General features: G+C 41.3%; 1 protein-coding gene across 6 annotated transcripts in view; it reads right to left on the bottom strand.

Annotated features, from left to right (window-relative positions):
* The window catches only part of SLC7A2 (solute carrier family 7 member 2), a 69,359-nt gene that overhangs the window by 11,281 nt on the left and 30,195 nt on the right, over positions 1-27,883 (bottom strand). For 3 of the 6 annotated variants that reach the window (XM_053404476.1, XM_053404475.1, XM_053404472.1), the window contains 6 exons: positions 10,214-10,604; positions 8,071-8,226; positions 6,682-6,847; positions 5,636-5,772; positions 3,718-3,940; positions 1,368-1,507 (listed from right to left, as the gene is read on the bottom strand). In XM_053404476.1, the coding sequence (XP_053260451.1) occupies positions 1,368-1,507; positions 3,718-3,940; positions 5,636-5,772; positions 6,682-6,847; positions 8,071-8,226; positions 10,214-10,589 (1,198 nt within the window). In that variant the 5' untranslated portion in view covers positions 10,590-10,604. Of the gene's footprint in view, positions 1-956; positions 1,094-1,367; positions 1,508-3,717; positions 3,941-5,635; positions 5,773-6,681; positions 6,848-8,070; positions 8,227-10,213; positions 10,605-14,402; positions 14,502-21,261; positions 21,660-27,883 lie in introns of those variants that run through there. The other 3 variants (XM_053404473.1, XM_053404474.1, XM_053404477.1) reach the window with 3 other exon arrangements.

Raw genomic sequence — 27,883 nt, 5'->3', positions numbered from 1 at the left:
GATTTGGAAGATTGCACTAAGTCCACAATTTAAGAAAATGGTTATTCTCTAAATTACCTATCCTGACACCTCTGTTTATCTGCTTTCTTTTTTGCAAACTTTAGCCATCAAGAAGAAGAAGAAGAGTTTGGATTTGCTATCCCGCTTTATCACTACCCAAAGGAGTCTCAAAGCGACTAACAATCTCCTTTCCCTTCCTCCCCCACAACAAACACTCTGTGAGGTGAGTGGGGCTGACAGACTTCAGAGAAGTGTGACTAGCCCAGGGTCACCCAGCAGCTGCATATGGAGGAGCGGGGACCCGAACCCGGTTCCCCAGATTACAAGTCTACCGCTTTTAACCACTACACCACACAGGCTCCCCAGTTATTGTATAAGCAAAATATAATTAGCACTTATATGTTGGTATTGACATGTATTAAATATTTAATCTTTTTAAAAAACCAGACATTTACTCTTAACACCGTTTAAAATGGAGGGACTATCTCTGCTGAGCTTTAGATATTAATGTCATATTGGCAGGGGAGGGGAATACTTTTAATGCTACATTTGCAGTTATTAAATTGTCAAATATACTTTAAACAACATATTAACTACAGAGGAAGTATATGAAGGGCTGGGATGAAAATAGCCCAAATGGCAAAATTCAGTGAGAAAGCCAGGACGCTTTATAGCTATTCACTCACACTTCCTTCTTTGCATATGCATAAAAAGGTACCATTGGTCACAGCAGAGGAAAGGTTTGGAGAAGTCCTCCAATGTGCTTGCTCCTCCACAACCAGCACCAGCACCGCCACCACAATTCAGAATTGTTGCTTCTTCTGATTAGTCAGCAGTTTTGTCCCCAATTTGCATGCACAGAAAGTTAGCAAGCAGGCCCATCTTATTAACATAAATTTTGCACGTGAAAATGGGGTTGAGGTCCCAGTTAGGCAAGACCTGCTTTAAGAGCTTACCGGAGATGAGCCCTGCTGTCATTGTGGCAGCAACTGGAGACTGCCTCTTGCTCACTTTGGCAAGAAATCTAAAGAGTAAACCATCTCGTGCCATGGCAAACAGAATGCGGGGCAAAGGGAACATAGAGCCCAGAAGACTAGAACAAAAAAATTTAATTGTTCAAATGCCACAGTAAGAATATTATGCACTAACAGACAATCCGAAACGCAGACAATGGAGAAAGGGAAACTGTATGTGTAAAATGCACTTCTAATAACCAAAAACGAGGCTTGAGACAAACACCAAAGGTTTAATAGTTGAACTCTTGAGATTCACATTTTATCATTTGAGCTGCGACTGCTTCAGAATCTACATTTGATCACGGGTGAAGATGTCCCTTTTCCTGATAATAAATTCGCTTAGAGCCTCACCTGCTACAGCACCTGATGACAAAGTAGCAACAAGAGGAGTCTTCGTTTTGGGATTGATACGAGCTAGACATTTGAAAAGCAACCCATCCTCCGCCATAGCATAGATTACACGCGGCATTGGGAAAATGGATCCAAGGAGACTGGATAAAAAGCAAAAGAACATGCAACATGGCCAACACAAAGTCATGCAATGCATTAGAGGAAAAAAACAACCAAGGCCAATTAACAGCATACGATACCAGAAACGTGGGATGGGATGCAGATAAATTGTACATGAGACACACTGCAGTTAAGACACAAGTTTCTTCAACCATTCAGTTAATTTTTATATATTGTGCGCAGGCTTTTTTTTTAATGCACAGAGTACTTTGCAGCCTTTATGGTCTATTTCAAACACTTTCAGGGATCACAGAATGTATTTCTCTGTATGGAGCAACACCTTCACCTTCTTCACCACAGAGATCACATTGCGTCTGTCACAGGCACGAAGATTTCCTCACAATATTTGGAGGGGTGGAACCTCAACTACACTTTTCTACTTGGGCGTTGCAAGGTCCTCACAGTAAAATTCTTGTGTCGTTATTTCCTATATCCTCTGAAGAGAGGTTTGTTTCAAACCTAATTAAGTGATCTGTCCTATGCCAATGATTAAGGCAGAATTACGGTAATATTCCTACCCATATTTCAAGGATAAGCTGCTGACACAAAACCTCCAGGTTTGCAGAGGAAGGCCCCAAAATGTTAGATTAACCTGGTGAATTGTAATGATAACTCTTGTGGTTTACTTTTTTTTATTATTGACTGAAAAAATCTATCAATTTAATTATTACTATCTTAATGCTATCTATTACACCATTAGTCACTTGTGATCACGTGATTTATTTATGATTTTTAGAATGCCTGTAACAGTTGAAGTAAAATACTCAAAACTGAAGAAACTTGAGCCTTCACTGCAGTTTCCCCCCAAAATGGTATACCAGTAGAAAACATGTAGTAATACTTGCAATGCAATTAAGCGTCACCAGCACCTTGAATGATTGCACCAGGCAGCAGGATTGAAACAGGCAATATCAGAAAACACTTTTTTAAAATGCCAAAAACCCATTATATCATGTATTAAGTCATTTAAGCCTAAAACTTCATTCTTGTTAAGTACCTCTTTGCCCAATCTGTGCTCTAACGGAATCCTCATGTCAAATAGGATCCGGGAAACAATCTGACAGACCCAGTGATCCAATACTCGTGGACTTGGACTGGATTGGGGTCTGCTCCAGAATCTGTACATTGCCAGATTCCCAGATATCTTACGGGTCTTTTACAGGGTGGCCCAAGGTCTGTGGTCCTGCCTGCTCTCTTGTAAACATTAATCCCAGTCAGCTTGTATGCAGTGCCCCTGCTGCAACAAGCCGTCTGGAAGCACTGTGACATGATCAAGCGACTAGGAGTGATATGTCTGCATTTGACAAAAGTGAAGTAAACGTGACATCTTACTTAATTCGCTGCAGGATGCTAAACAGGTCACAGTGTATGCTAAACTGTATGATTTTAAATGCCATATCAGCTAAGCAGCCTCGGCACTGTTAATGAAATAAGCATATGCAAATGTTAGGAAGCTTGTACAGCCCTGATAAGTTTTAAAAACACCGAATCCCTGCACTAAATGCTTACTTGAGCAATTTGCAATTAAGCCACATTTATTTCGAAATGAGTAGGACAGGAAGGGTGTTCCTAATAATCGTGGGGGTCTTTTCCAACCTATGGTAAAGCCACTTCAAGTGGAAACGCAGCCAGTGTAAGTGATTTATGAAGCCCAAATTAGATGCAGCTTCTTTAGTACATGCTTATATTTAGAAATGCAGACACTTTCATGATGGATTTTGGATAGTTCAGACAAATTTGAGCATAAGGTTTCTGCAAAATTATACTTCCCCTGATTTTACACCAAAATTATGTTAAAACATGCATTTTCAATATACGCTTTTTAAAAACAACAACAACAAAACCAAGAACCTGAGCCTGGAAAAAGTACTTAAATATACATTCATTACCTACACTACTACATGTATTTTAATATCACTCCAGTGCATTCTTAACAATATTCAACAAATATGATGGTCAATAAATTAGCAAAGGCAGAAAGAAATGAACTTATGAACGTAACTTTTCCTTTCACAAGGAAAAAGTCCACAAAATAAGAACTTAAACAGTTGACTTACACAGCTGAGCTACATTTGAACTGTAACAAACTACATAATTATTCTAAATATCTCTGTTTAGCAAACCTAATGAATCAAAACTTTTTAAAATAGCTCCATTTTCCTGGCAATGACTTAGTTTTCCTTATTTTTACCTTGTCGATAAAGCACACAGAGATCCCACTGCTACAACATATTTCGCTGGGCCCCATCCGACATACTCAAAGGCTACAGGGAGAGGACTTTTCTCATCGATTAAATAGTACGGCATCATCAGAGTTAAAGCAGCTGAAACACCAAAGTAGGCCAAGAAGCAGACAAGCAAGGAAGTTACAATCCCAATAGGTATGGCTTTCTGGGGATTCTTGACTTCTTCCCCTATGGAGAAAAACAACATTTTATTCTTAGTGTGACTAAGAGTACGAAAGATGGGAAACAGCAAGATTGTGTGTCCTGTTGGGCAAAGTGCATCCATGAGATTTATTTTTTATACAAAAGACTTTTTATCTAGCAGGAGTACTGAAAAATACAGAGACCCCAGATGGGATCAAGTTATTGGTCTAAATTGAATTCTGTGTGATTTGTGAAGATAAAAACAAGTATTATTGGCCCGGGGGGGGGGAGATTTTAAAATACACCAATTTATATAACACAGCAGCACAGTACTACACATGCTGGTTCAGAAATAACTGCTATTGTGCTGAGAGAGAGGGGGGAGAGAGAGAGAGAGAGAGAGAGAAATGGGTGGTGTCGTCAAACAGGTGGTGAAAATGGGATAGTGGGCAGGTAAGCAAAGCACAGAGGCACTACTATAAGGTCACCAATAACACCTTCAAACCAGGTAAGATAAAAGTGCTTTGGTCTGTGATTGCAATGAAAGTTCAAAAAATTGCTACTGCCAAAAACAAACAAACAAACCTGGATGATACAGGGAATGAGGAAGAGGAAATGAAAACATAGCTCTTTGATAGAAACTTGTGAATTCTCTAAGCCAAGTGAGGGAGCAAATGGTGTAATGTAGGAGTGAAAAAAAGCTACCGTAGAAACACTGTATGCTACCTCTGGCTGAGAAAGCAGGTTTTAGAGGTTCTCAGTGTACTGAGCCTACGCATATTTCCAATTATTAGGGGTGACTGAGCATGAAGTCACAAAGTAGAACTTAATATATATGCCTTGGAGAGACAGATAACATGGTTCTTAAAACCAATTTAATGCCTTTTTAGAACATGCAACAAATTAGAAAGGAGGACAAGATGTCTCTCCTTTGGCCTATGTAATTTATGTCAATTACACATTATCATGCTGAATGGATTTTAAAGTGTGACAAGAAACAGATCTTGCCATTCTGTTTGTGATACAGAATGAATTGGGCAGAGTTGGTAAGATTTTCAGGCCAAGAGAGAAATGAACAAAGATCGCATCAGAGTGTTTGGTGGCTTCTGCTCTGCAAATCCTATGCATGCTTACCTGGAGTAATAACAGAGGTTGCCAACATAGTGCCTGTGGGCACACATGCACCCACAGAGACCCTCCACAATGGTCACAGGGTTACATCCACCTTCCCCCTACTGAAAATTAGGCTTGAAAGAAGCATTCTGTTGTAGCCAGTAGAATAGGCTGCAGTGTGACTGCGCACCTCTGTGTGTACAGTTTGCAAAAGTGCCCACAGGTCCAAAAAGCTTAGCGAACTGCCTACAGACTCAAGCAAAGGTCTCTTTGGAAATCCTTTTAACTGGAAACACCATCAAGTGAAGAACCAATAGGGTTGCCATAGTCCAGAATTCCCCAGACATATCTGGAATGCTGCATTCAGAAGCAGTGTCTGGGTGGAAATTGTCAAAATGTCCTGGGAAATCTGGATGTATGGCAACACATGTCACTTTTTGAAATATGGCAAACCTGAGAACCAAGATCCTTTTGAATGCAAAGCATGCACTCTAGCATTGCGTCTGCAGGTCTTTCTCTAAAATGTATAGGATCATGCTATAGGAACACAGTGGTTTTACACTACAGCTCCAGCACATGTAAATCACAACTTCAACTGCATGACCCTTTTTTTAAAAGGCAGCTTACCAGTTGTTGCGATGCAATCAAATCCTATAAAAGCATAAAAGCAGGTTGCAGCACCAGCCAGTGTTCCTGTAAAGCCATATGGCATGAAGCCACCAACTCCAAATGCACTTGTCACATTTTCAGAAGATGACAGGTTTCTTAAAAAAACAAACAAATAATAATTACGTCGTATCCTGTGTAGGCATGGGACTTACAAACCCCACATCATAACTTGAGTGGTTGGGTACACAACTCTCAACATTCACACACATAAATCAAAGGTTAATTGTGCACAGGTGCTTTTTATTCTTTGCTTTTTTACCCTTTGTCCTGAAGTGTCAGAACCGCCCCCCAAGTACATTTAAAGTCTCGATGCCATGATGTTCCCATACGTAGCACAGAAAGATATGAGCTGAGCATGGAAACAGTGCAGGGTTCAAAGCCCAATGCACACTGAAATTGCAGGTTTGGACTTAAGCACTGAAAATGTCAGGACATTTAAACTCACTTTTAGCTACTTATTCCTATCAGAGGGATTTTGCAGCTCTGTGACAAGTTTCCCCACGTACGGATGTGGTATTTAGCAGTATTCACTGCATGAAAAATGAACTGCCTATGAGGACCATAATGAACTAGCTTGGACGATGATGTTGGCCTAATAAGATGAGAAATGCACAAACCCTTTGCCTGTATAAGCAGCTGTTTTGCTTTTCCGTTTTCCCTTTTGAGGTGATTAAATCAGGAAGCCTGTAATTTACAGCTTTCCTTTTTCACCCAAAGCTGGAAATTATGGTTTCCAGCTTTGGATCAAGCCAGGATATTACAACCAAAACGTGTCATTGAAAATGTCTCACCTCTGGCCAAAAATAAAATAAAATAAAATAAAACGCTTTCCTCACTCTCGGTTGACGATGCAACTGTTAGTTGGGCATTAAATCTAAAATGTTACATTTATTTTTATTAAAACATGGATAAATCCCATCACATAGCTTATAGATTATTATGTTCCAAAGTCTCCATTCTAAGCAAACAAAGCAGTAAAGCAAACAAAAAAAACCCTGTATTACTCTATGTATACTGTGTAGTTTATAAGAAATTCTTCTGTTTTCTTCCAGTTATGAAGATCGCCTTTCACAAAACCAGAAGTCATCACGAAGAGGAGGACCAAGATGTTAACAGCAGTGAAGATTTTATTCACCCATGCAGATTCTTTGACTCCAAATGATAATAGGCCTATAAAACAATATTTTTAAAATTAAGTTACATAATTAAGGTCTACATGTTACATTATTACAATTTGACAATGTTTTGTTTACATGAGCTATCTCATAAGGCTGGTTCACAGACTCACCAAGCTGGAAATTCTGTACACACAGAAAGCATTCAAGTCCATATTTTTCTCTGGGGATGTAAACATGACTTCAGAATAGGAGATAAGCTCCACCTAGAAATCCCTTTCACAGGTCAGAAGCAAATGGCCTTATATCCACCAGCACACACACAACACAACTCTACCTGATGGTGATTATTTTTAAATTCCACATGGCCTTTGAGTTAGGGAGATTGTTGGAATTGTACATATGCATCTACCCGTGAAGGGCATTGCATTGTACATGCAACAGGCAACATGGGCATAAGCTTCTTACTCATTATGCATATGACATTCCTAGACTAGTGAATGTGTGGACCAGCCCTGGCTTGAGAAGAAGAGGCAATAGTCGAGAGCTCAAACTTATATCTCTAACATTAAGTCTATTTTTCTGACCAAAAGCAATACAATTAATATTATTTTTTAGAAGACATTTGAAGGCAGCCCTGTTTGGGAGGTTTTTAACACTTGATGTTTTTATTATGCTTTTAGATATGCTGTAAATTGCTCAGAGTGGCTGGGGAAACCCAGCCAGATGGGTGGGGTATAAATAAAACAACAACAACAAACAACAACAACAATTATTATTATATTATTATTACAAATATAAATGATATGAAGAACAAAGTTATCTAACTACTCTTGCTAACTTTTACTGGAGCAGATTAATCCAGTAATAAATATGTTTAAAATAAACATTTCTCCAAAAATGGGCTGCACTGGATTAGAATTTTAATTTTAATTTCCTAAAGTTTGTACCCTTGTATGATACATATATCCAGTATACACACAAACATTTCCACAAGTAGTTAAAGAAATTATAATCTAGAATTGCAATGATATGCATGTGTGATCTCCACTTGAAATTAGGATATCCTAAACTGAGGTATGAAGATATTGTTCAAAAGGAAACAAAAGTGACAGAATAAAAACTAGAACCAAATTTTTGGGCCCACAGGTTGATAGGATTCCTAAACTTGCAGATATGTCATGCTTGAGGCTAAACATACCCTGCCCTCTGGGCAGAATTTTCCCCTTAGCAAAATTACGATATGAAAAATGAATATTAAGTATATATATTTTTTACCTGCTAGGAGCAATATAAGGCAGACAGCAAAAAAATCTGGGTACTCTGCTAGACCTGAATAATTCATTCTGAAGTAGGTCCTGAAAAAGTAACCAATTTGTTTCCCAAGGAGTTCATCAAAGGTACCACTCCACGCTCTTGCTACACTTGATGTACCTTAATGAAATGGAACAAAAACAATGGACATCACAATGCAATTATCAGAATTGTAAAAGACAAAACCTACATGTATTTACTAGGCATTATTATATATAAAATGTTGTGGAATCTTTCGCTGTTATTGAGACATATTGGGCTATTGAGGCCCATATCTGTGCTCTTCTCTATTCTGGATGTGGTTTTGTGTTATGTTGCAGCCTTGTACCCCTTCCTAATGTTGGAAATAAATCTCTATTTTGGAAACAATAAATCCCCATTTGGGAAACTGCAGATGACTCACATCAGATAATATGGTTTTTTGGAAGAGACCCGATACAGGCCAGAAGGTTATTTTCAGCTGCTACCATGAGAAATCCCTCAATTCTAAGTTGGTTTTGATGAAGCAATGAAATGAGATAGTAAGTTGTACCCAGTGCTAATTCTACTCAAAGTTGACACACTGAAATTAATGAACTTAAGTCAGCCATTTCCAGTAAGTTCAGTGGATCTACTTTGAGTGGGAATAGCATTGGCCTCACCCCATTTTCTGGAAATCTTGTCAAAAACTCTACATTCTTCTTAGAATACATGCTTCATGAGGAAATGTGCATTTTCAGTCTATTTAGTGCTGCTTCTTTTTTTGCTACAGCGTGAGTTCATTTTTCTACATGCTATGACTTTATTTCACGGGTGCCCTGTTGTTGCAATGCATTGTATTGTTATTTCTAGCAACAACATTGTACCAACTGACAGCACAAACAGTTAATTTATTTAATATTTACAGCAACCAACTGGGTGGAACTGTGAAGCGTTTTCCATGCAGAGCATCCCAAGGGATACAGCCATGTGGAGGAAGCAATGCCTAACCAATCATGTCTCCCAGTCTCAGCTATTGCTTCCTGGCAGTGACTGAGAAATGGGTCTCTGCATTTGCCTAGTCCTGGCTGAAAATTCCCAGCAGTTATTCACATTAACACAGAGTCAGAAACTGCTTCTTCCATGCGTGCACATTCCCAGGACAACACTGGTTGCTCTGCGCGGTGAGAATTTCAGGAATAAGCACGGGGGCCTCATGTTCGATGACAATCTGAGAAACTCTTGCTGCTCTGTCTTCAAAAGGAAGATGAATGTTGCACCACACGCCCAACATTATTTACACAACGGTTGAAGACAAGAGAAACCAAGTAGTTGTTCTAAGAATTATATTAGCAAAAATTATTTCCAAAAATAAATAAATAATTATCTCTACCACAATTTAGAAAATAGGCTGGATGTTTGCAGTGACATCAAAGGCTTTGTCCTCTTTGTCAAGAGAGGCATGTCATCAAAAGCAATTTGGGGATTGTCTGATGTTGCTCTCAGAGAGCATAATTTTATCTCTGGAATCTACACGTGGCTTGGGCACAAGTGTGGCATAGTAGAAAAAGTGTTGGAATGGGACATGGGAGGCCAGAGGTCAATTCTCCACTAGCCATTTAGTTTACAGGTTGACAATGGGCAAGTCACATCAGCCCAACCAACTTTATAGGGTAATTTTGAAAATAAAATGCTGAAGGTGAGAACCTGAGTTCATTAATGCCTGAAAAGTCAGATCATCATGTAATGTAGTGGTATATTTAATTTAGTCACATAACCAAGAGAATAATATGACTATTGTTCATTTCCTTTGGTTTCCATAACCACTACAGGGATCCACACCCTATTCTTGTGCTTGAAGAACCTTTTTCCTAGCCCATATGCCATTCACCTCTCATCATTTCAATGCATTGCAATTCTATCCCCTTCTCATATTGCTGGCTGCTGGATATTGTCCCATTCACACTGCTGCCAAAAGCCACCAAAAGGTCAGGAACATTGAGAGCATGTCCCCCCAAAAGTGTTCTCTCTCCCTCTGTGCACATTTATGCATGAAAGCAAAAGATTACTCCAGTTATGAACAGCAGCCAGGAGAGAAAAGCCAAGTAGGCTGTGGTTGGCGTTTTCTTACGAGGTCTTCCAAACTCACCTATGACATAAGACAAAATGAGATTCCAGCCTGTGATAAAAGCCCAGAGTTCGCCAACAGTGACGTAAGTATACAGATAGGCAGAGCCAGTCTTTGGAACGCGAGCACCAAATTCTGCATAACAAAGCCCTGCCATCACGGAAGCCAAGGCTGCTATGAGGAAAGAAACTACAATGCTAGGTCCGGAATTGGCTTTTGCAACTTCTCCAGCGAGGACGTAAACGCCAGCACCGAGAGTGCTTCCTACTCCCAGGGCAATAAGGTCCATGGTGGATAAACAGCGGCATAATTTGCTATCTTCAAGGCTGTCCAGAGTGACGATTTTTCTCCGCAAGAGGCACCGGGCGAACGAGAAGGCTGGTCCACAGGTTATCATTCTGGACGAAGGAGCCTGAAAAACAAGAGAGATTAAAGGGAAAGAGACGGTGGAAGAAGATTGGAAGAAGTTTAAAATTTATCTTAAGAACTGTTGTAAAATTAATGAATGCTAAAATGTTTTGGGTAACGTAAAATAGAATTGCAGCGATTAGCAATTGGATACGAGAAATAAGACCTAAAGAAAGTGTTATATTGAAATCAGGGGATGCTGAAAAAATTGACAACAGGGATGCAGAAAGGGGAGGTATGGGGAAGTCGCTGAAAGAAGGCTTAAGAAATGAAAGGTTAAGAAATTATACGTGTTTATATGTTTGTATGTCTTGTATTGTGTTGTATTGTCTTGTATTATGTGTGGAAAAAACCAATAAAAATTTATTAAAAAAAAAGAAGAAAAACAAGAGAGATTACTGCATTTTGCGATCCTCCAAATTTGCCATAGAGTGGCATCTGACTAAGTCAAGAGTAGATCCCATGAGATCAACGATGGTAGAAGTCCCATTTCCAATAGGTCTAGTCAACGCATGACTTGTTTAGATGCCACTCACCATTTATGTGTAATGAAAATTATACTGTTTCATCCACCAGATAAAAAGCTGCATAGCACAGCAATGCTCACTGATGTGACCTTGCAGCAGAGAGTCACTGACTACAGAGTCCTATTCATTTTGCACAAATTGCTGCTAAAATATGCTCCTGTCCCAAGGTATAGAATAAACTTTATTTCATTTTAGGCACCAGGTACAGACTTAAAAAAACCCAAACCAATTCAAACTTTTAAATTGTGAAATCATGAATCCTCTGAATTTTATATCAGTAATACTGTCTAGATCACTATGCTATTTAACTTTCAGGTGATTTTTTATATATAAAAAATCAACATTCAATTTTTAATCCATTATTTGTTTACTCTTTTTATTCTGTTATCATTATTGTATTTTAACATTCTATGTTACAGGTAGGTAGCCGTGTTGGTCTGCCGTAGTCGAAACAAAATAACAAATTTAGTTGGTCTCTAAGGTGCTACTGGAAGGAATTTTTTTATTTTGTTTTAACATTCTATGGTTGGAAAGCCAATAATATGTAAGTGCTATCAGTAAATTTATATATATTAGCAAACCACATCTGTTGCAAAGCATTATGAACTGAAAATATGTCTGTGGTATACTCTGAAAATGTTGTTCAACACATTCTTGTACTACTACTAAATACCAACAACTTAAAATCCAAGTTGTTACCTCTTTTCCAAAGTATACTATATTGCACAAAAATTAGGATGTCAGTAGTTACTCATTCATTTAAATACATAATTATTCCTGCTTTCTGTGGACAGGTTTTATTGCACCATTTACTTTGCTGTTCCAAAGGCACCCAATCTAAATTACACAAAGCTCGCAACACCCACTAGCCTCTGCCACATGAGAGCTCCCTCTGCTCTTGCAATAAATTTAATCTCACTCGTCTATGCATTCCCACCCCTGCTAATGTATCTTGATAGGAGTTTCTACTCTAACCTTCACAATCTAAACTAAAAAAACCAAACCAGCTCTACCCTCTAACGTCCTTCAATTTATGTTCCACGATCAAGGTGTCTCCCCTGCCAGGTAAGTATAAGCTACAGGACATATAAGCTACGGGATAAGGATAACTGTGACTTTAAAGATGAATGGGAACACTTTACAAAGTATTTGAAGACGCAACAAAGCGAACTGGACTCCTTGGCTGGCTTTGAATAAGCATTCACAAACTTTTTAATGATAATAATCAGCTAAATAGTTTGAGGATCTATACAACTGTGTAACATGCAGAAAACAGCATTCTTAGAGAAATCAAAGACTGGAACTGAGGGATGTCGGGGGGTGGGGGTGGGGTTTGTGGGGGGGGGGAATAAGGATGGTATGTTTCTGGATAATATGTTTCGTTTTAATTTTGAATAAAAAAGTTTTTTAAAAAATTATGTTACATAATCCACAGAGCCCTCGCAAACATAGAATCATAGACTTGTTTGAAGGAAGCCTGAGGATCATCAAGTCCAACCCCTTGCATTGCAGGAATATGCAGCTATCCCAAATGGCAGTGGTTTTCAACCAGTGTGTTGTGGCACCCTGGGGCACCCTGAATGATGGTCAGGGGTGCTGTGGGCAACACTGGCCTCTGTCCCTTTTTCCTCCCCCTCTTGCATCTCTGCCTCCCAAAGGATTGCAAAGCTGTTGCAGCAGCCCTGGCTACAGGCTCCCCAGGCCAATGGTGACTCTGGGCTGGCCATGGGATGCTGGTTGCCAGGAGCTAAGGTGGCCTTGGAGTAAGTAAGCAAGTGGGCGAGGGAGCCCAGCCAGCCACTTCACCAGCCCTTGCTGTTGGGAATGGGCAGACAAGTCCCAGGCCCCTGTGGGGCAGTGTGAGGAGGCACCTCTCTGTGGGGCAGGAGGGCAGCTCAGAGACCAGGGGCAGCGGCAGCGGCTGCCCAGAGGACTCCCAAGGAGAGGGGAGAGGAGGCTGAGGGAACCCTCCGCAAGGGAGGGTGTTCAAGAAAGGGTGAGGGGCTGCCAGCTCTGCAGGAAAGGGTCAACCAAACTGGGCTCCTGAGCCCCACAGTCGTGCTGCAAAAAGAATGTGGTTGGTCAAGGGAGCTGTGGACTCAAAAGGTTGAAAACCTTGTGGGGATTGAACCTGCAAACTTGGTGTTATCAACACCATGCTCTAGCTAATTCTGCTATCCAGAGTAGGATAGTCCTAGCCCATAGCTCTTATAGGGCTGCAGCTGCATTTCTCTCTTGTCCTATGAAAGTACGACAATAGTCACAATAAATATTCAGTTATTTCTGATGCCTGGTATTCGAACATCTGTTTTGAACACAGCAGGTTCAGAAGGGTATCACATATTGCAGCTTTTGAAAGGCAACACTTTTGCAGGTAAATACAATTGCTATTGCAAGCTTCTGCTTATAATACGATTGCCATTTCTGATATACCAACTGGTAAAAAACTTGCCACCAGGGCTTGTCCTCTAACTTTAAAAAAAGAAAAAGAAGGAAAGATAGCAACGGCACGCATGTTGCAGCTTGTAAAAAAGTTTTTAGAAACTTAAGCCTGGAGATCCCAGCCTTTTGGGCTCTGGAGACACATTAGGAAATCTAAGAAACTGTCATTGGTACCCATTTCACAGAAGAAAAACTGATGATTGTCAGAATCCTGCCAGACAAAACACACACTGAAAACAAACGGAACACAGGCAAAAAAGCAGGCCGCCCCCCCCCCAAATAAAAGCCCAACCCTCAATTTTTAAAATGCAAAATTGAGAGAAGTAGCAGGCCTTGGCAGGTACAAGGGGAGTTGGGTGCGTGTCAGAGGCTGTTCTGGTGTCCTCTGGTGCCACACTGGGAATCCCAGAGCAAAGCGTTCTCCTCCCTGCACCTTCCAGCCTTATCACTCTAAAACAGCTGCCCATTCAGCTACAGCAGAAGGAGAAAAGACAGCCCCAGATGCTCAATTATGCTAAAACATTTTCAAGATTATTTGCCAGTTTTCATTTATGCTGCACATAAGTATCTTTGCAAAATTCCAGCAGTGGAATCCTTAAGCTGTTAACTGAGAAAAGCAGAGCAGCATCAGAGTTTCAGACATTCCCCTGAGGAATAAAATACTCCTCCCCACACCCCATTTCTATCTTTCTTTTATGCATTCAATATAGTTTCCAATATAGTTTGTACGCTTAACTGCTAATTCCTCCCAACAAACCATTCCAGCGAATGTTTTCCAAGCTGCAAAGCTTCTACTTCGACACAGGTTTACTTTCAGCCCAAGTTTTACTCACCCAACAATAATGTTCAGATTATATGGATTTCTGTATCTGTAAGTGTAGGCAGCAAACGGTTCAGACGGATTTTACTTAAACATCTGCCTTAAAAGTAGAAACGGGGAGGTGGTGTGGAGCTGCTTGCTCATAGGGGGTGGAGGAAAAGCAGCCACAGGTGATTGGATGACACTGAGCGTGCCCACCTATTTGCCAAACAAGGGGGGGGGGGGAGCTTTGCTATTCGTATAAGTCTTTCCCATTATACACGAAAGGCGAAGTCACTTTGGCTTCTTTCCCTGTGGAAACTGGGCATATGTTATATACATACCCACAAAGTCAGTTTGGTGACTTGGCATATCTAACAAGGAAGTTTTGACAAAAATTTTTTTTCCTTCCAGTAGCACCTTAAAGACCAACTAAGTTAGTTCTTGGTATGAGCTTTCGTGTGCATGCACACTTCTTCAGATACACTTGAAACAGAAGTTGCCAGATCCCTCTATATAGTGAGAAGGTGGGGAGGGGTATTACTCAGAAGGGTGGTGGGAATGGGTGATTGGCAGATAGCTGTGATGGCAGATAGCTGTGATGAGGAAGTTTTGATTAGTTTAATCAGTTCAATCAACTAGAGCTATGCATTTCAAGCTCATAGATACACGGGAAAATGTTGTTTATTCTTGTCTTTGGGCCAGGTGTAATGAATCCACTGGAAACAAAAGCTGTTCTGACAGACAGCGTTCACATCCCGATGAACAACGCAGTTCCTGCTCCAGGAAGCATTACACAGAAGCCTACCGCCGTTTACAGATCTCCGTATCTGGATTAGGGCATTTTATTGACATTCTTCTGGCTCCTCCACTTGGTTACAGCATGGTTGCAGGTTCGATCCCCGTATGGGACAGCTGCATATTCCTGCACTGCAGGGGGCTGGACTAGATGATCCTTAGGGTCCCTTCCAACTCTACAATTTTATGATTCTATGAACTGAGAGTGTCACGTTTTAACCAGCAAGTGCTACATAATAAAAGCTGGATCTAGTTTTCAGCTATGTGTGCCCTGAATGTCTGCAGCAAGTATGTACATGACTGTCTTTGGATAGTATCCACAGCGAAAAGCAGTGATGAATAGCAAAGCATATTCAAATATTATGCTTCAGAAATGAGGCTCCAAGTCACAAACACACCAAGGTAGAACAATGGGAGACATTGGAAGCAGGAATGTGATGTGGGGAGTGGGTTAAAAAGAAAGAGCACATTTCTCCCACATCCCTGCCTTACTTTTCCTCAGCCCAGTGATCCAGACACTTTAATTTACATCCCATCTTTCTTCCATCATGAACCTCAAGACATGAGCTGAGGAGTTTCCAGGTGGCTTCTTGTGTAGGCACATCACCTGCTCAACTTCCAGAGAGTTGCTTAGAGGGGAAAGTAGGTCTAGAATAGGTTGATACTTCCATCCGTTCGTATAGCCCGTGAAGTCCTGCACCAGCTAATACCGTCAACTGAATTGTTAAAGAGAGCTATAAAGGAACACTCCCTGTCTCTCTCAAATGCATCAGTTGCATATCGTTCAAGGATACTGCTGCGATCAGTTGTATTGATGACCTGTATTTGTGTTACTAGTAGGCTGGCCTTAATAAAGAAGTAATTCTACAGCAATCAAGGAATAAGTTGGGAGGGGAGAGAAATCCTATCCTCAGTTGGTAGAGCTTGAGACTCTTAATCTCAGGTTCATGAGTTTGAGCCCCAAACTTTCCTGCATTGAAGCAGGTTGAATGAGACAGCCCTCAAGGTCCCTTCCAACTCTATGATTCTATGGTCTAATGGACACTCTCCTAACCTACACAATGCTATACATGCCTTCTTGGAAGTAACTGCCATTGAGTTCAATGCAGCAAGCGGGTACAGGATGCAGCCACAGGAAGCCAAACTTTAGACATTATTTCCCCACAAGCTGCTGCGATAACTGAAGTTTACCCAAGCAAATGATCTCTTAACTATGTGTTTGCTTTTACGCAGTACAAGGCAAACAGCCGGTGTAGTGCTTAAAGTTGCTGCATGGCACCACAGCTCGCAAAACAATCCAGCCGCCGCACAAAAACCCTGAGTGTGTGGTATTGCAAAGACCTTGTGAGGAGCAAAAGAGGCACGTTTATCAATATCACATTACTGTATAATAACTTGCAAATGCAACAGTTTTATTCCAACGTGCTTTTTAAAAAATTAAATACTACCTCTTCCATAATGTCTTTAATTCAGGTAATTTTAATATATTTAACAATGTTTTATTTGCATTTTTTGGTACATATTTTAAAATTGAGACCTGCCTTGAGTAGTTTTCTGTGGGATATAAATTACTGTTGGGAAAGATGGAGGGCACAAGGAGAAGGGGACAACAGAGGACGAGATGGCTGGATAGTGTTCTCGAAGCTACCAGCATGAGTTTGACCAAACTGCGGGAGGCAGTGGAAGACAGGAGTGCCTGGTGTTCTCTGGTCCATGGGATCACGAAGAGTAGGACACGACTAAACAACAACAACAACAATAAATATAGAAGAAAAACTGTTGCAAAGCCACTGTAGCACCACTATGATTGATATGCACAGGTATGACCAAGGTGGCCTCCGGAGGCACTTACCTGGAATTAAACATCATTGATTTCAATAGAACAAATGTCCTTTTGATGGCAGTCGTAGGCTGCAATCCAGACATTCACAAGCAGCCACTGACTTTAACGGACCTGGAATTAGGCAGCACACACCACAACTTTCCTAACATGCCACACATGGCCAAGTGAGCGACTCAGCTTTGTCCCTCGCCGTGCCTGAATTCAGCAAACAGTCCCAGATCAAAGCTCCTACTTCTGAGCAGATGTTTGCAATAATACCAACAATGCTATGGACCGTGAGAAGGCTGGATGGAAATTCCTCCGAGCAATTTCTACATATTAAAAGTGATAAAGGGTGACAGGCACTTGCAGGAGAGCCCCTCAGTGTAGGCAATCTCATTTCAAAAATATCCTTCAAAACGTGTAAGGGAAGATGAAAAGGAGAAAGAAACAGAGGGCCTGCTTTCCATAAATGATTAAAAAGGTTAGCCACAGCAAGACTGAATTGCTCGAACAGCAACTGCCATGAGGCATTATAGAAAGAATGATACCAAGGCCTGGGAAGTAACGTATTTTTCGCTCTATAAGACGCACCTAGTTTTTTGGAGAAGGAAAACAAACAAAAAAATATTCTGAATCCCAGAAGCCAGAACAGCAAGAGGGATCGCTGCGCAGTGAATGCAATGATCCCTCTTGCTGTTCTGGCTTCTGGGATAGCTATGCAGCCTGCATTCGCTCCATAAGACACACACACATTTCCCCTTACTTTTTAGGAGAGAAAAAGTGCATCTTATAGAGCAAAAAATACGGTAATTAATTCCCCCTCCCCATTTATATCCCACCCTGCTTCCAAGGAGCTCAATGCAACTTATATATGAGAGTTGCTCCCCATTTTATCACAACTCCCATGTGAGGTAGGCTAGGCTGAGAGAAGCAACTGGGGGAAACTAACTGTGCAGCAAACATGGTGCAAATAGGCGCCTGCACCTACTTTCCCCTGGTTTAAGCTCAGCATTTTAATCACCATATGATAGTGGTTATCAGAATTGGTACACAAGGCTAGACTGCTCGGTCCCTGTGTTATGCTGAAGCCTGTTACAATACTGGATAGTTATGTAACTGCAGCTGTAAGCATGCCAGAGTCTCTTGGAAGCTCTTAAAGACAATTATTTCCATATTGGTTCAAAGGAGAAAGGGCCTTCTCCTATGTTCAGTGAATTGCAGCAGTGCCCACACAAACCACAGTGGTTTAAAACCACTAAATGGCACACGCTTCAAAGAGCTAACTTCCTGTACTTGTGGCATTTTTTATCAGAATGTGTATCTGGCACATTCGTGGACACCATCAGATCATGTATTCTCAAGTGGCGTGGATACTGCAAGCTTGAAATGCAGCTAGGTCATTCATTTCCTCAATTCAGATTGAAGCTAGTTGGGAAGGGGGACACATCAAAATGCAGTATTTCATAAGAAGTGATAGGACAGAGATCAATATGGATTCTGGCTAATAGCGGTTGGAGACTCTGGATTCAGAGTAAAATGTTCACAGCCCACGTTTCATGTTCAGATGTCTTTTTTATGAACTATAATAGCTTAGAGGCTTAGAATGGAAGAAGCAGGATCTGGAATATGTGCCAGGAGTCAAGATGATCAGAAGGTAAGAATTGCAGAACACTAAAAGAATCAGGACCAAAGAGAAAGAACAGAAACATTACAGCTCAGGTAAACCATGTAGCTCAAGGCAGGGTCAACTGGAAAAGGAAGCCTGCCCAGAAAGATCCAATGGTACGATTGGGTGTGTGTAATCAGCCCAAAAGGCATTTGACGAAAAAGGTTGCAGTGGTTCACCACCTAGGGCAGAGTGCAGCAGCTCCTGACAGTGCTGGAGTTTGTGGTTTCTGGATGAACTTTCAGTTGTGTATCTCCTTTTCGAAATCAGTATTCCTGATTCCTTACAAATTAGTTCACTGAAGCCAGAAAGTACCAATATCTACCGTATTGGCCCAAATATAAGCCGCACCTGAATATGAGCTGCACCTTTAGAATTCAAGGGGGGGGGGAGAGGAAAAACGACAATATCTGAATATAAGCCGCTACCTTAAAATTCTGCAGGCACTCACACCTGTTCTGTTTTACCATATGTCTGTTTCAGCAGCGATATCGTAAAAGCCAATTTTTGTAAGGTCGCAAATTTAAGCCGCACTTTAACTTTTTACAGTCAGAATTTGGGGAAAAAGTGAGGCTTATATTCAGGCCAATACAGTAATTTTAACCTGTGAACTAATTCCAGCGTACCAAATTGGCAGCGCTTTGGATATTACTCGACAGTATTTTTCTTGGTCCAGATGCTATGTAGAAAGACTCAATTTGTGTAGCAATTTCTACTGCTTCTCAAAAGTTCTCTAGGCATATTTCCACGAAGATCACAGGAAGCTTCCAAACCCTCTCTCAGTGAACAGGTTCCTAGGGTCTCCTGTCTTTCACTGCAATCATCTCTATATATGCCAAACCTACAAAACTCCTCACATCTACAGTCAATTCTGCAGGGAACTCTTCTTTATTCCTCCAATTGCCCCTGAACCCACGCCAATATAATGTGCCCTATGCAAAACTATAGACCTAAACTTTAAACCTTGAATAAGTCACTTAACTGAGGTATATTATGCCACACCAGCAGGACTGATCTGCTAGACAAACTGTCAGTAATCCCTCTTTCTTCACGGCATCTTTGTAACTTAAACTTTCAAGTTGACTTTGACCCCATAACTCATGGGGTTTTGACATTAATCCTTCTTAGAAGTATACCAATAATAAGAACCTGATCCCAGACACTGAAAACTTATTGGGGTAAACTATCCAATCTCAAAAAATCATCTGCCTCATAAACCTCTTTGGCTAGTTCCAGCTAGTCCTCCAGCAAGCCTTCTTTACACCAAGTCTCTAAATTCTGCACCTGCTGCATCTGGGAGAGCTGAAGGCTGCTTAGGCTTCCTTTAAGAAACAACTCCATGCTGTATAGGTTTACTTACAGGTCCTTCTTTTGGTGTTGGGATGTTCTGATTTCTTCCAACGATATCCTTCAGGAAGCCCCATCTTGTCTCACTCACCAGTTCAGAGTTTATCTCCAAGAAAACAACTACCTCACTTCTAAAACCAGTTAGATATCCCCCCCTCTCTTTTCTATGGGGTGAGAAGTCCAGGGACAAAAGCTGAAGTGGTTAGCTTGGGCCTCCTCCACACTGCAAATTCATGGTGTCCTTTTGCAATACTTGTCTTATTCATATTTATACAAACGTGGGTGGTGGCCCCCAGATGCTGTTGGACCACAACTCCCACCATCTCATCCCCAGACACAGTGGCTGAGGCTTATAGGAACATAAGAGTTGATATAAAACATCTTCCTAAGTCAGACTATTGAGTCCTTCTAGCTTAGCACTGGCTCTACAGTGACTGGCAGTAGCTCTCCAGGTTTCAGACAACAGTCTTTCCCTGCTCTATCTAGAGGTGCCATGGATTGGATATGGGACTTTCTGTATACATACTGGTTGCTGAACTATGGTCCTACCCCCCATGAGAGTGTACCAACATCTGTAAGGTACCCAGGTTTTCCACATTTGCTTTAAGACATGGTGATAAGCTCAAGATTACCCAGATTCAGAACACCATGGATCTAAATCCTATTCTCACGTTGAGCAGACACTTCAAAGTTCAGAAGTACTCTTTTGTGCTCCATGCGACAATATAATGAAACAGATTGATGTAGTTACCATGTCAAACATGAAGGCATTTTTTCTGCACAAAATCTTACTTTCACCAAAATGTCCTTGGAAGCTTAAAATACCAATTCATAATACAATTCAGTTTTTCTGATAGATACATGGAAACACACAGTTTATAAAGCTCTTTCTCAGAGAAAATACCCAAATGCAAAATGCCTTAAATGTGTACAAGATTAAGAATATTAAAATAAGCAGAGGTTCTGAAATTAGTGATGGCTAGCTATGAATTTCAAGAGGAGGTAGATTATAATCCTAATGTTATACAGAACTGTTTCATTTGATAGGACTTCAGAAAAGATTTAACACCTGCAAAGAGATAGCTATGCTTTCATGACAGGATATAAACAGCATTGCCATATGAATTATCATAGAATGAATAAAACAGTATCATTACCTTACTTTTAAATTGTTTTATCCAAATCATGGGTTGATATTCTACCTCAATTGAAGTACGCAATTTGAGATACACATGATATAAAATCCCAAGCACTCACCAATTTTCTCAAGTCGTCTTTAAGAATTCCAATTCTCTGTGGTTTTATGCGGGAAAAGATATCTTGCAAGTTGTGCCTAGTGCTATGCTAGATTTCAAAAAATAGTCACAACCGCTTACTTATCTCTGGTGATAAGTAGAGATTCACCAAATTACAGACAAGCTCACAAAAATATTTCACTGGGTGGCAGCGTCAAGTCTGCAGAAAGGAAGGATTAATCCTTTTCCATAGACATAAGATCCTAGGAGCTATATAACTGCTAAGACCAGTAACTCAATCTGGCTTTCAACGTCTCTAAAATTGCTACAGAGACCTACTACTATATATCATCCTCCAAACTCCAGATGTTCCCAAGCAAGCTGAAGCAACTAGTTATAATTTTGTTGGCAGTGCGGTCCTCAGCTCCACCTCACAACAGTGATTTTCCTTTTTAAAGGCAGCCTGTGGGTGGAACTACCATTTTAAAGGCATAGGCCTTAAATAAACTCTTGAAGTCAAAGTTCAATGAATCCGCCTGCAAGCAAACAAAACAAAACAAAACAAAACAAAAAACACCCTATTTGTAGTGAGGATTGTGTCAAAGGCAGCAGGGAGTGAGAAAAGCTTAAAGTTAAAGCAAACTCATCCTTATTCAGACAGTAAGAGAGAGCTGGCAGATTTAAGCAACATAAAATGGTAGCAAGCAAATACATCAAAATATCCTAGCCAGAGGCTTGGGGGCCAACACACACACACACACACACACACACACACACACACACACACACACACCTTCCTAGTCAGCTATGTTCTTACCTTTGTATATAGCTTTGATTTAGTCAAGTAAGGATTATTTTTGCAACTACTTTCCCATTCCATGAAACTGGATCCAGATTGCCCCAACAAGAGGGTTCATGAAGACAAACTTCACAACTGGTAAACATAGTAACATGGTGCAAAAAGGCAACTGGGTAGTTAAGTCTATGAACTTGCCACTACTGCACATGATGAAGCTACCATTGGGACCTCAATGTGGGAACAGCCATAGGATGCCAATATTTTTTGCACAAAAGGGCTCAGACCAGAGACATCTTCTCTCAAGCGCTGTTGTTTATTGCCTCATTTAAACAAAACTAGAAAGTAAATGCTAAAATTTGCAGTAACATTGCGAACATCCTTGCATTGTTTGCGCCTCTCTAGAAATATACATATTTCCATTTACAATGAATTGGGAACCAGGGTGTGTGTTTCAGGGCAGAACAAACCAGAATTCTATGCCAGGGGTCTTCCGTCACAGAGATAACCAGTATCCAGAACATTCAAGTCTCCTCTTGTGAAACGCCACTTCCCTTCCACACAGCAACTGCAAGTTGTTTCCTTCTAAACCCAAGGGAACATGATTTGGCAGAAAGTCTTCTTTCTGCAGCCTTACACTCTCAACATGTCCACAGGAACATGCTAGGGTGGGGAAGGGATTCAGTTACTGCAAATGTGCCCACATAATTGCCTGTGCTTTCATGAAGAGGACAAGTTTGCACTTGGTGCCCTAGCTCCATGGAGAGCAATAGTTATAGATGGATTTAGATCACTACTTTCCTGCATTTCCTTCCATTTTCACCCTTTGGAAATCTATGGCTTAGGAACAAGAAGCGCTACAGTCCTGCCCCAGCAACAAAACCTACCGATGTCAAATGCAACTCAGTGCAGGATTGCATCCCAAGCAAGAGCCATTCAAGCTTCTTGAAGTTAGACAAAAAAGAACAAGAAAACCAAGCACATGCAATGCTATGAACTATGTATCTGAAGTAAGGTAAAGGTAAAGGGACCCCTGACCATTAGGTCCAGTCATGGCTGACTCTGGGGTTGCGGCGCTCATCTCGCTTTATTGGCCAAGGGAGCCGGCGTACAGCTTCCGGGTAATGTGGCCAGCATGACTAACCCGCTTCTGGCGAACCAGAGCAGTGCATGGAAACGCCGTTTACCTTCCCGCCAGAACGGTACCTATTTATCTACTTGCACTTTGATGTGCTTTCGAACTGCTAGGTTGGCAGGAGCAGGGACGGAGCAACAGGAGCTCACTCCGTCGCGGGGATTCGAACCACTGACCTTCTGATCAGCAAGTCCTAGGCTCTGTGGTTTAACCCACAGTGCCACCCGCATCCGTATGTGAAGTAAGTGCATTTAAAATAGTTGTAGCTCCCCGTTCTCAACTAATGACTGGGGACCAAACTGACAGTTCTGAATTTATTGCAGAGAAAGCCAGCCACATATGTCATTACCAAACGGCATATGTCATTGCCAAACAACAGGGCCACACTTGTATTAAGCCACCTAAACCTTAGTGCTCTTTGTATCCCAATTTAAAAACTAAAATTACAAATTGGCTCTATAAGCAATTGTGACCCCAAAAAAAGGGCATTCACAGATACACATTCACCTGTTGTACCCACTGCCTCCAACCTCGCAAGAATGTATTCACCTAGGGCTAATGCAATGTTTTTAGTCTTTCTTCTTCCTGAAATTTCTGTTATATTATGTCTCCATCAACTGAAGCTGCAGACAGACAGATGCCTGAGGGACCTTGCTACATATCCTGACTGGTGATATTAAGACCAGGGAGAAGGCCATTCAGCCTCATTCTAACTTTCAGGTTGATGTTAAAAATACAAATATTTCATGTGCAAGGCAAATATGTGCAAATATTTCTTGTTATGTTGGAAATATACTGCTTTAGAGATTGTTACTACTAATAGCATCAAAACGTAGATGAGTTGTTAACAAATGCTACAGACAACCCCCCCCAACAAAAAAATCTGGATCCCTGAGTAGTCCCACATTAATATGTGTTAGAAAGCAAGTGACATGGATGGCCCAATACATTTTGTTGCCTGAGGTGAAAAAGAAAATGGCGCCCTTCTTCTCAAGTCATGATGTATTCTACCCAAGCCCGGCCAGGCTATTCTGGCACCTCAGACAGGAGACCACATAAGTGCCTTTCAGTTGAAGGGAAAAAAATGTATTACTAATTTATCAATTTATTTAAAAAATATATATAATGCTTGATGGTAGGGGAAAAAAACCCAAAGCGGCAGAAGTTACTAAAAGTTTGCTGTCCTAAAATCAGCTGTTTGGCACCCACCTCATTCTACAACTGAAAAGGAAGCCCTTCTACTTCCTTACTGTGTCTTAAATTGCTTTTAATAAATAACAGTGTTTTACCTCTCCCCTAGAGGTTACCAAGTTTCCACTGCAATCCCTTGGGCAAGAGTCTACCAAACTTTCTATTTCTAGTTTGGTGCCACTTTGTAACCTCTGTGAAGAAATCGCTGACAGGTTAGAAGGGTGTGATTAATTCTTATGAACCCTTTACACAGAGTTTTCCTAATCACGAGGCAGCCATCCACCTGACCGGCAAGTCTATTTTTATGTTCCTTTGATTGCTAAAGGTGAGAGGGACCCGGGGACTTCGCCACTTTGCACTACTTCCTAATTTTCCTCTACACCCTTCACTGCCACTTGAGACCGATGCAGTACCCTCTGTCAAACTCTCTAGCAAGCACACATACAACCACATCTTAAATGACAACAGATTTATTATGGCCCAAGCCTCGGTCCAGTATACCTGGAGCATCTCCACCCCCATCGTTCTGCCCGGATACTGAGGTCCAGCACCGAGGGCCTTCTGGCGGTTCCCTTGCTGCGAGAAGCCAAGTTACAGGGAACCAGGTAGAGGGTCTTCTCGGTAGTGGCACCTGCCCTGTGGAACGCCCTCCCATCAGATGTCAAAGAGAAAAACAACCACCAGACTTTTAGAAGACATTCTGAAGGCAGCCCTGTTTGGGAAGCTTTTAATGTTTAATAGATTATTGTATTTTAATACTGTATTCTGTTGAAAGCTGCCCAGAGTGGCTGGGGAAACCCAGCCAGATGGGCGGGGTATAAATAATAATAATAATAATAATAATAATAATAATAATAATAATAATAATAATAATTATTATTATTATTATTAATGGGCAAGAGGCCACTCTGAACTCCAAAGACTGCAATGGCATCTGACAAAATATGTCGCAAGAACCTTATTAGCTGTGCTGAATTCAGCAGACTTAGGTTTTTTTTAAAGTGAGTGTGCTTAGGAGTGTGCACAGCCCGTGTTGCAACTAAGTTTAAGCTGCTTCCGTTTCATCAGGCGTTTAGCCACGATTAGTTAGGTTGTGCGCCTTGTGAAGGTTTGCAGTTTGTATTGTGTGGGACACCTCGCCCCCCTATAAAAGAACAAGGATGCATTTTAGGAGCGCTCTAGGATTCAGTACCGACTGGGAAAGTCCAGGTAGCATCAGCTGCCAAGAATGCCTTTTTAACAGCTTGGGCTGGTATGTCAGATGCGATTCCATCCAAGGAGGTCTGACCTAACCACATTGATCCTTGCCCTGGCCACATCCATATTAGATTAAGGTTACCAAGTGTCCCTGTTTCCCAGAGACAGTCCCCGGATTTACAAATCAGTCCCCATACAAAATCCATTGAAGTTGAAAAGTGTCCCCGGATTCATTGAAAAAAAATCTGGTAACCTTATATTAGATGACTGTATTACACTTTATGGGGGCTGCCTTTGATGAGGGTTCAGAAACTTCAAGGGGCTAGAAAATGGAATCCCAAGGGAGACACAGTGACACCGTTCTTATGCTAGTTTCCTGTCCAGGTCCAATGTAAAATGCTGCTAACTGGGTCCATTTTAAAGCACTGCATTTAACCTTCAAAGTCTTAAAACAGTTTGGGCCCAAGTTATCTGTTAGATTGCCTGTGCCTGCATAATCCTGCCCCATGAATTGGTACCAGCTTCAGAGACCATCCTCAAGGAGCCATCCTCCTAGGTAAGTGAAGGAGGTGCCCATGAGAGAATGGGCTTTCTCAGTGGTGGCCCCACAGTTTAGGCACTCTCTCTCTTCAGATCTGAGTCATATTGATCGGCTACAAGGATCTCAGAAGGCTCTGAAAATGTCATCTCTTTATATTAACCGTCCAGTTAAAATAGTTGGTACTGTTATTTTATAGTTGGTAATGTTTTATTTCATCTTTATGGGATTTTTTAATTTTATTAAAATTAGTCTATTATTCACTCAATGTGCTTTAAATGTTGTAAGCCACTTTGGATGGGCTTGCCTAGCAAAACCGCTTAAAAATACAATTAAGTAAAAACAAAGAAGCAAACACCGTATTTTTCGTCCTATAGGGCGCACCGGCCCATAGGATGCACCTCGTTTTTTGGGGGGGGGAAATGGAAAAAAAATCCCCCCCCAGCTGCGGCTGCCACCCCAAGCCTTGCAGACACCCATCGGAAACACGGGGAGCCCTCTGGAGGGCTCCCCGTGTTTCGGGCGGCACCCTGCCGCCCCAAGCCTCACACGCCCGGCGGGACCTCCCGCCGCGTGCGCAAGGCTTGCGGACACCTGCCGAGCTGCAGGCTGCTGCCCGCAAGCCTTGTGAGCCCACGGGAACTCCTGCTGGGCTTGCAAGGCTTGTGGATAGCTTCCTGAAGCCTGGAGAGTGAGAGGGGTCGGTGCGCACCAATGCCTCTCACTCTCCAGGCTTCAGCGAAAGCCTGCATTCGCCCCATAGGACGCACACACGTTTCCCCTTCATTTTTGGAGGGGAAAAAGTGCATCCTATGGGGCGAAAAATACGGTAAATAAAGTGTATATTTTCTCTTTAAAGCATTTATGTGCCTCATAGCTACTGCAGGTATAAATTCTATTCAAATCAGACTCCCACAGCCCCTAGTAAGAGGGAGAACTGCTAAACAAAGACATTTTCCGGGATTTGTTCTACTTGCTGCATTTAGCGTGAGATTGCGATTAATTCTAAGCCTATAATATACAGGGTGATTCAATTCTCCATGAGAATGATAACCTTTAACATTAAGAATTAGACACCTGACCCATTTGCGCACTAGCAGACATCTAATCCATTTCTGCACATTTAATACATAAGATGCCTTGTCAAAATAATATAAAATATCTATTCTGAAGTCGAAGAAACACTTATTTATAACTGAGGCAACTAAAGCCAGAGAGTTCCATTTTCAAGACGCATTCTTTACTTTAAATAGCACTTAATGTATCAGTAACAGGGTTTGAAATACTCTCTCCCCTACCTTCCCCTTTTACTCCCCTCCCCATCATGAAAGCAATGTTACTTGAACAATGTTACTTCTGGACAAGGCTGAGAAAGGATGGGAATGAAGGTGGATGAAACTCATTCATTTTAACTGCTGCAAGCAATTGGTGCATTTGTGACTATGCTTTGCCTGCCACAACTGTTACCCCCTTGTGAAACACACTGGGAACTTGATCAGAGATTTTGGAACTGACCATGCAATGGCTGCGTCAAATGACCTTCTGTTAACCCAAGCATATGTTGCAATTTTCTCCACCACTTGAAATATTTGCTGTGCAGAGTACAGCCAGGACAGTGACATGTGCTTTGCATTCGACACAACAGTCGAGCACGGTAGTTTTCTTCTTCTCTCCTTTTCTGAGGTGAGGTTGGGAAACATTCTGTAAACTATATGCAGCTTTTTTGGAAAAATAATGAAGGCTGAAGCTTCCGTTCCCTAGCACTACATCTCAGCCAAGTTAGCTGC

The sequence above is a fragment of the Podarcis raffonei genome, chromosome 9 (genome assembly GCF_027172205.1).
Source record: "Podarcis raffonei isolate rPodRaf1 chromosome 9, rPodRaf1.pri, whole genome shotgun sequence".
Lineage (NCBI taxonomy): Eukaryota > Metazoa > Chordata > Lepidosauria > Squamata > Lacertidae > Podarcis > Podarcis raffonei.
The sequence above is the reverse complement of the archived record's forward strand: the minus strand, read 5'-3'. Positions and strand labels throughout refer to the sequence as shown.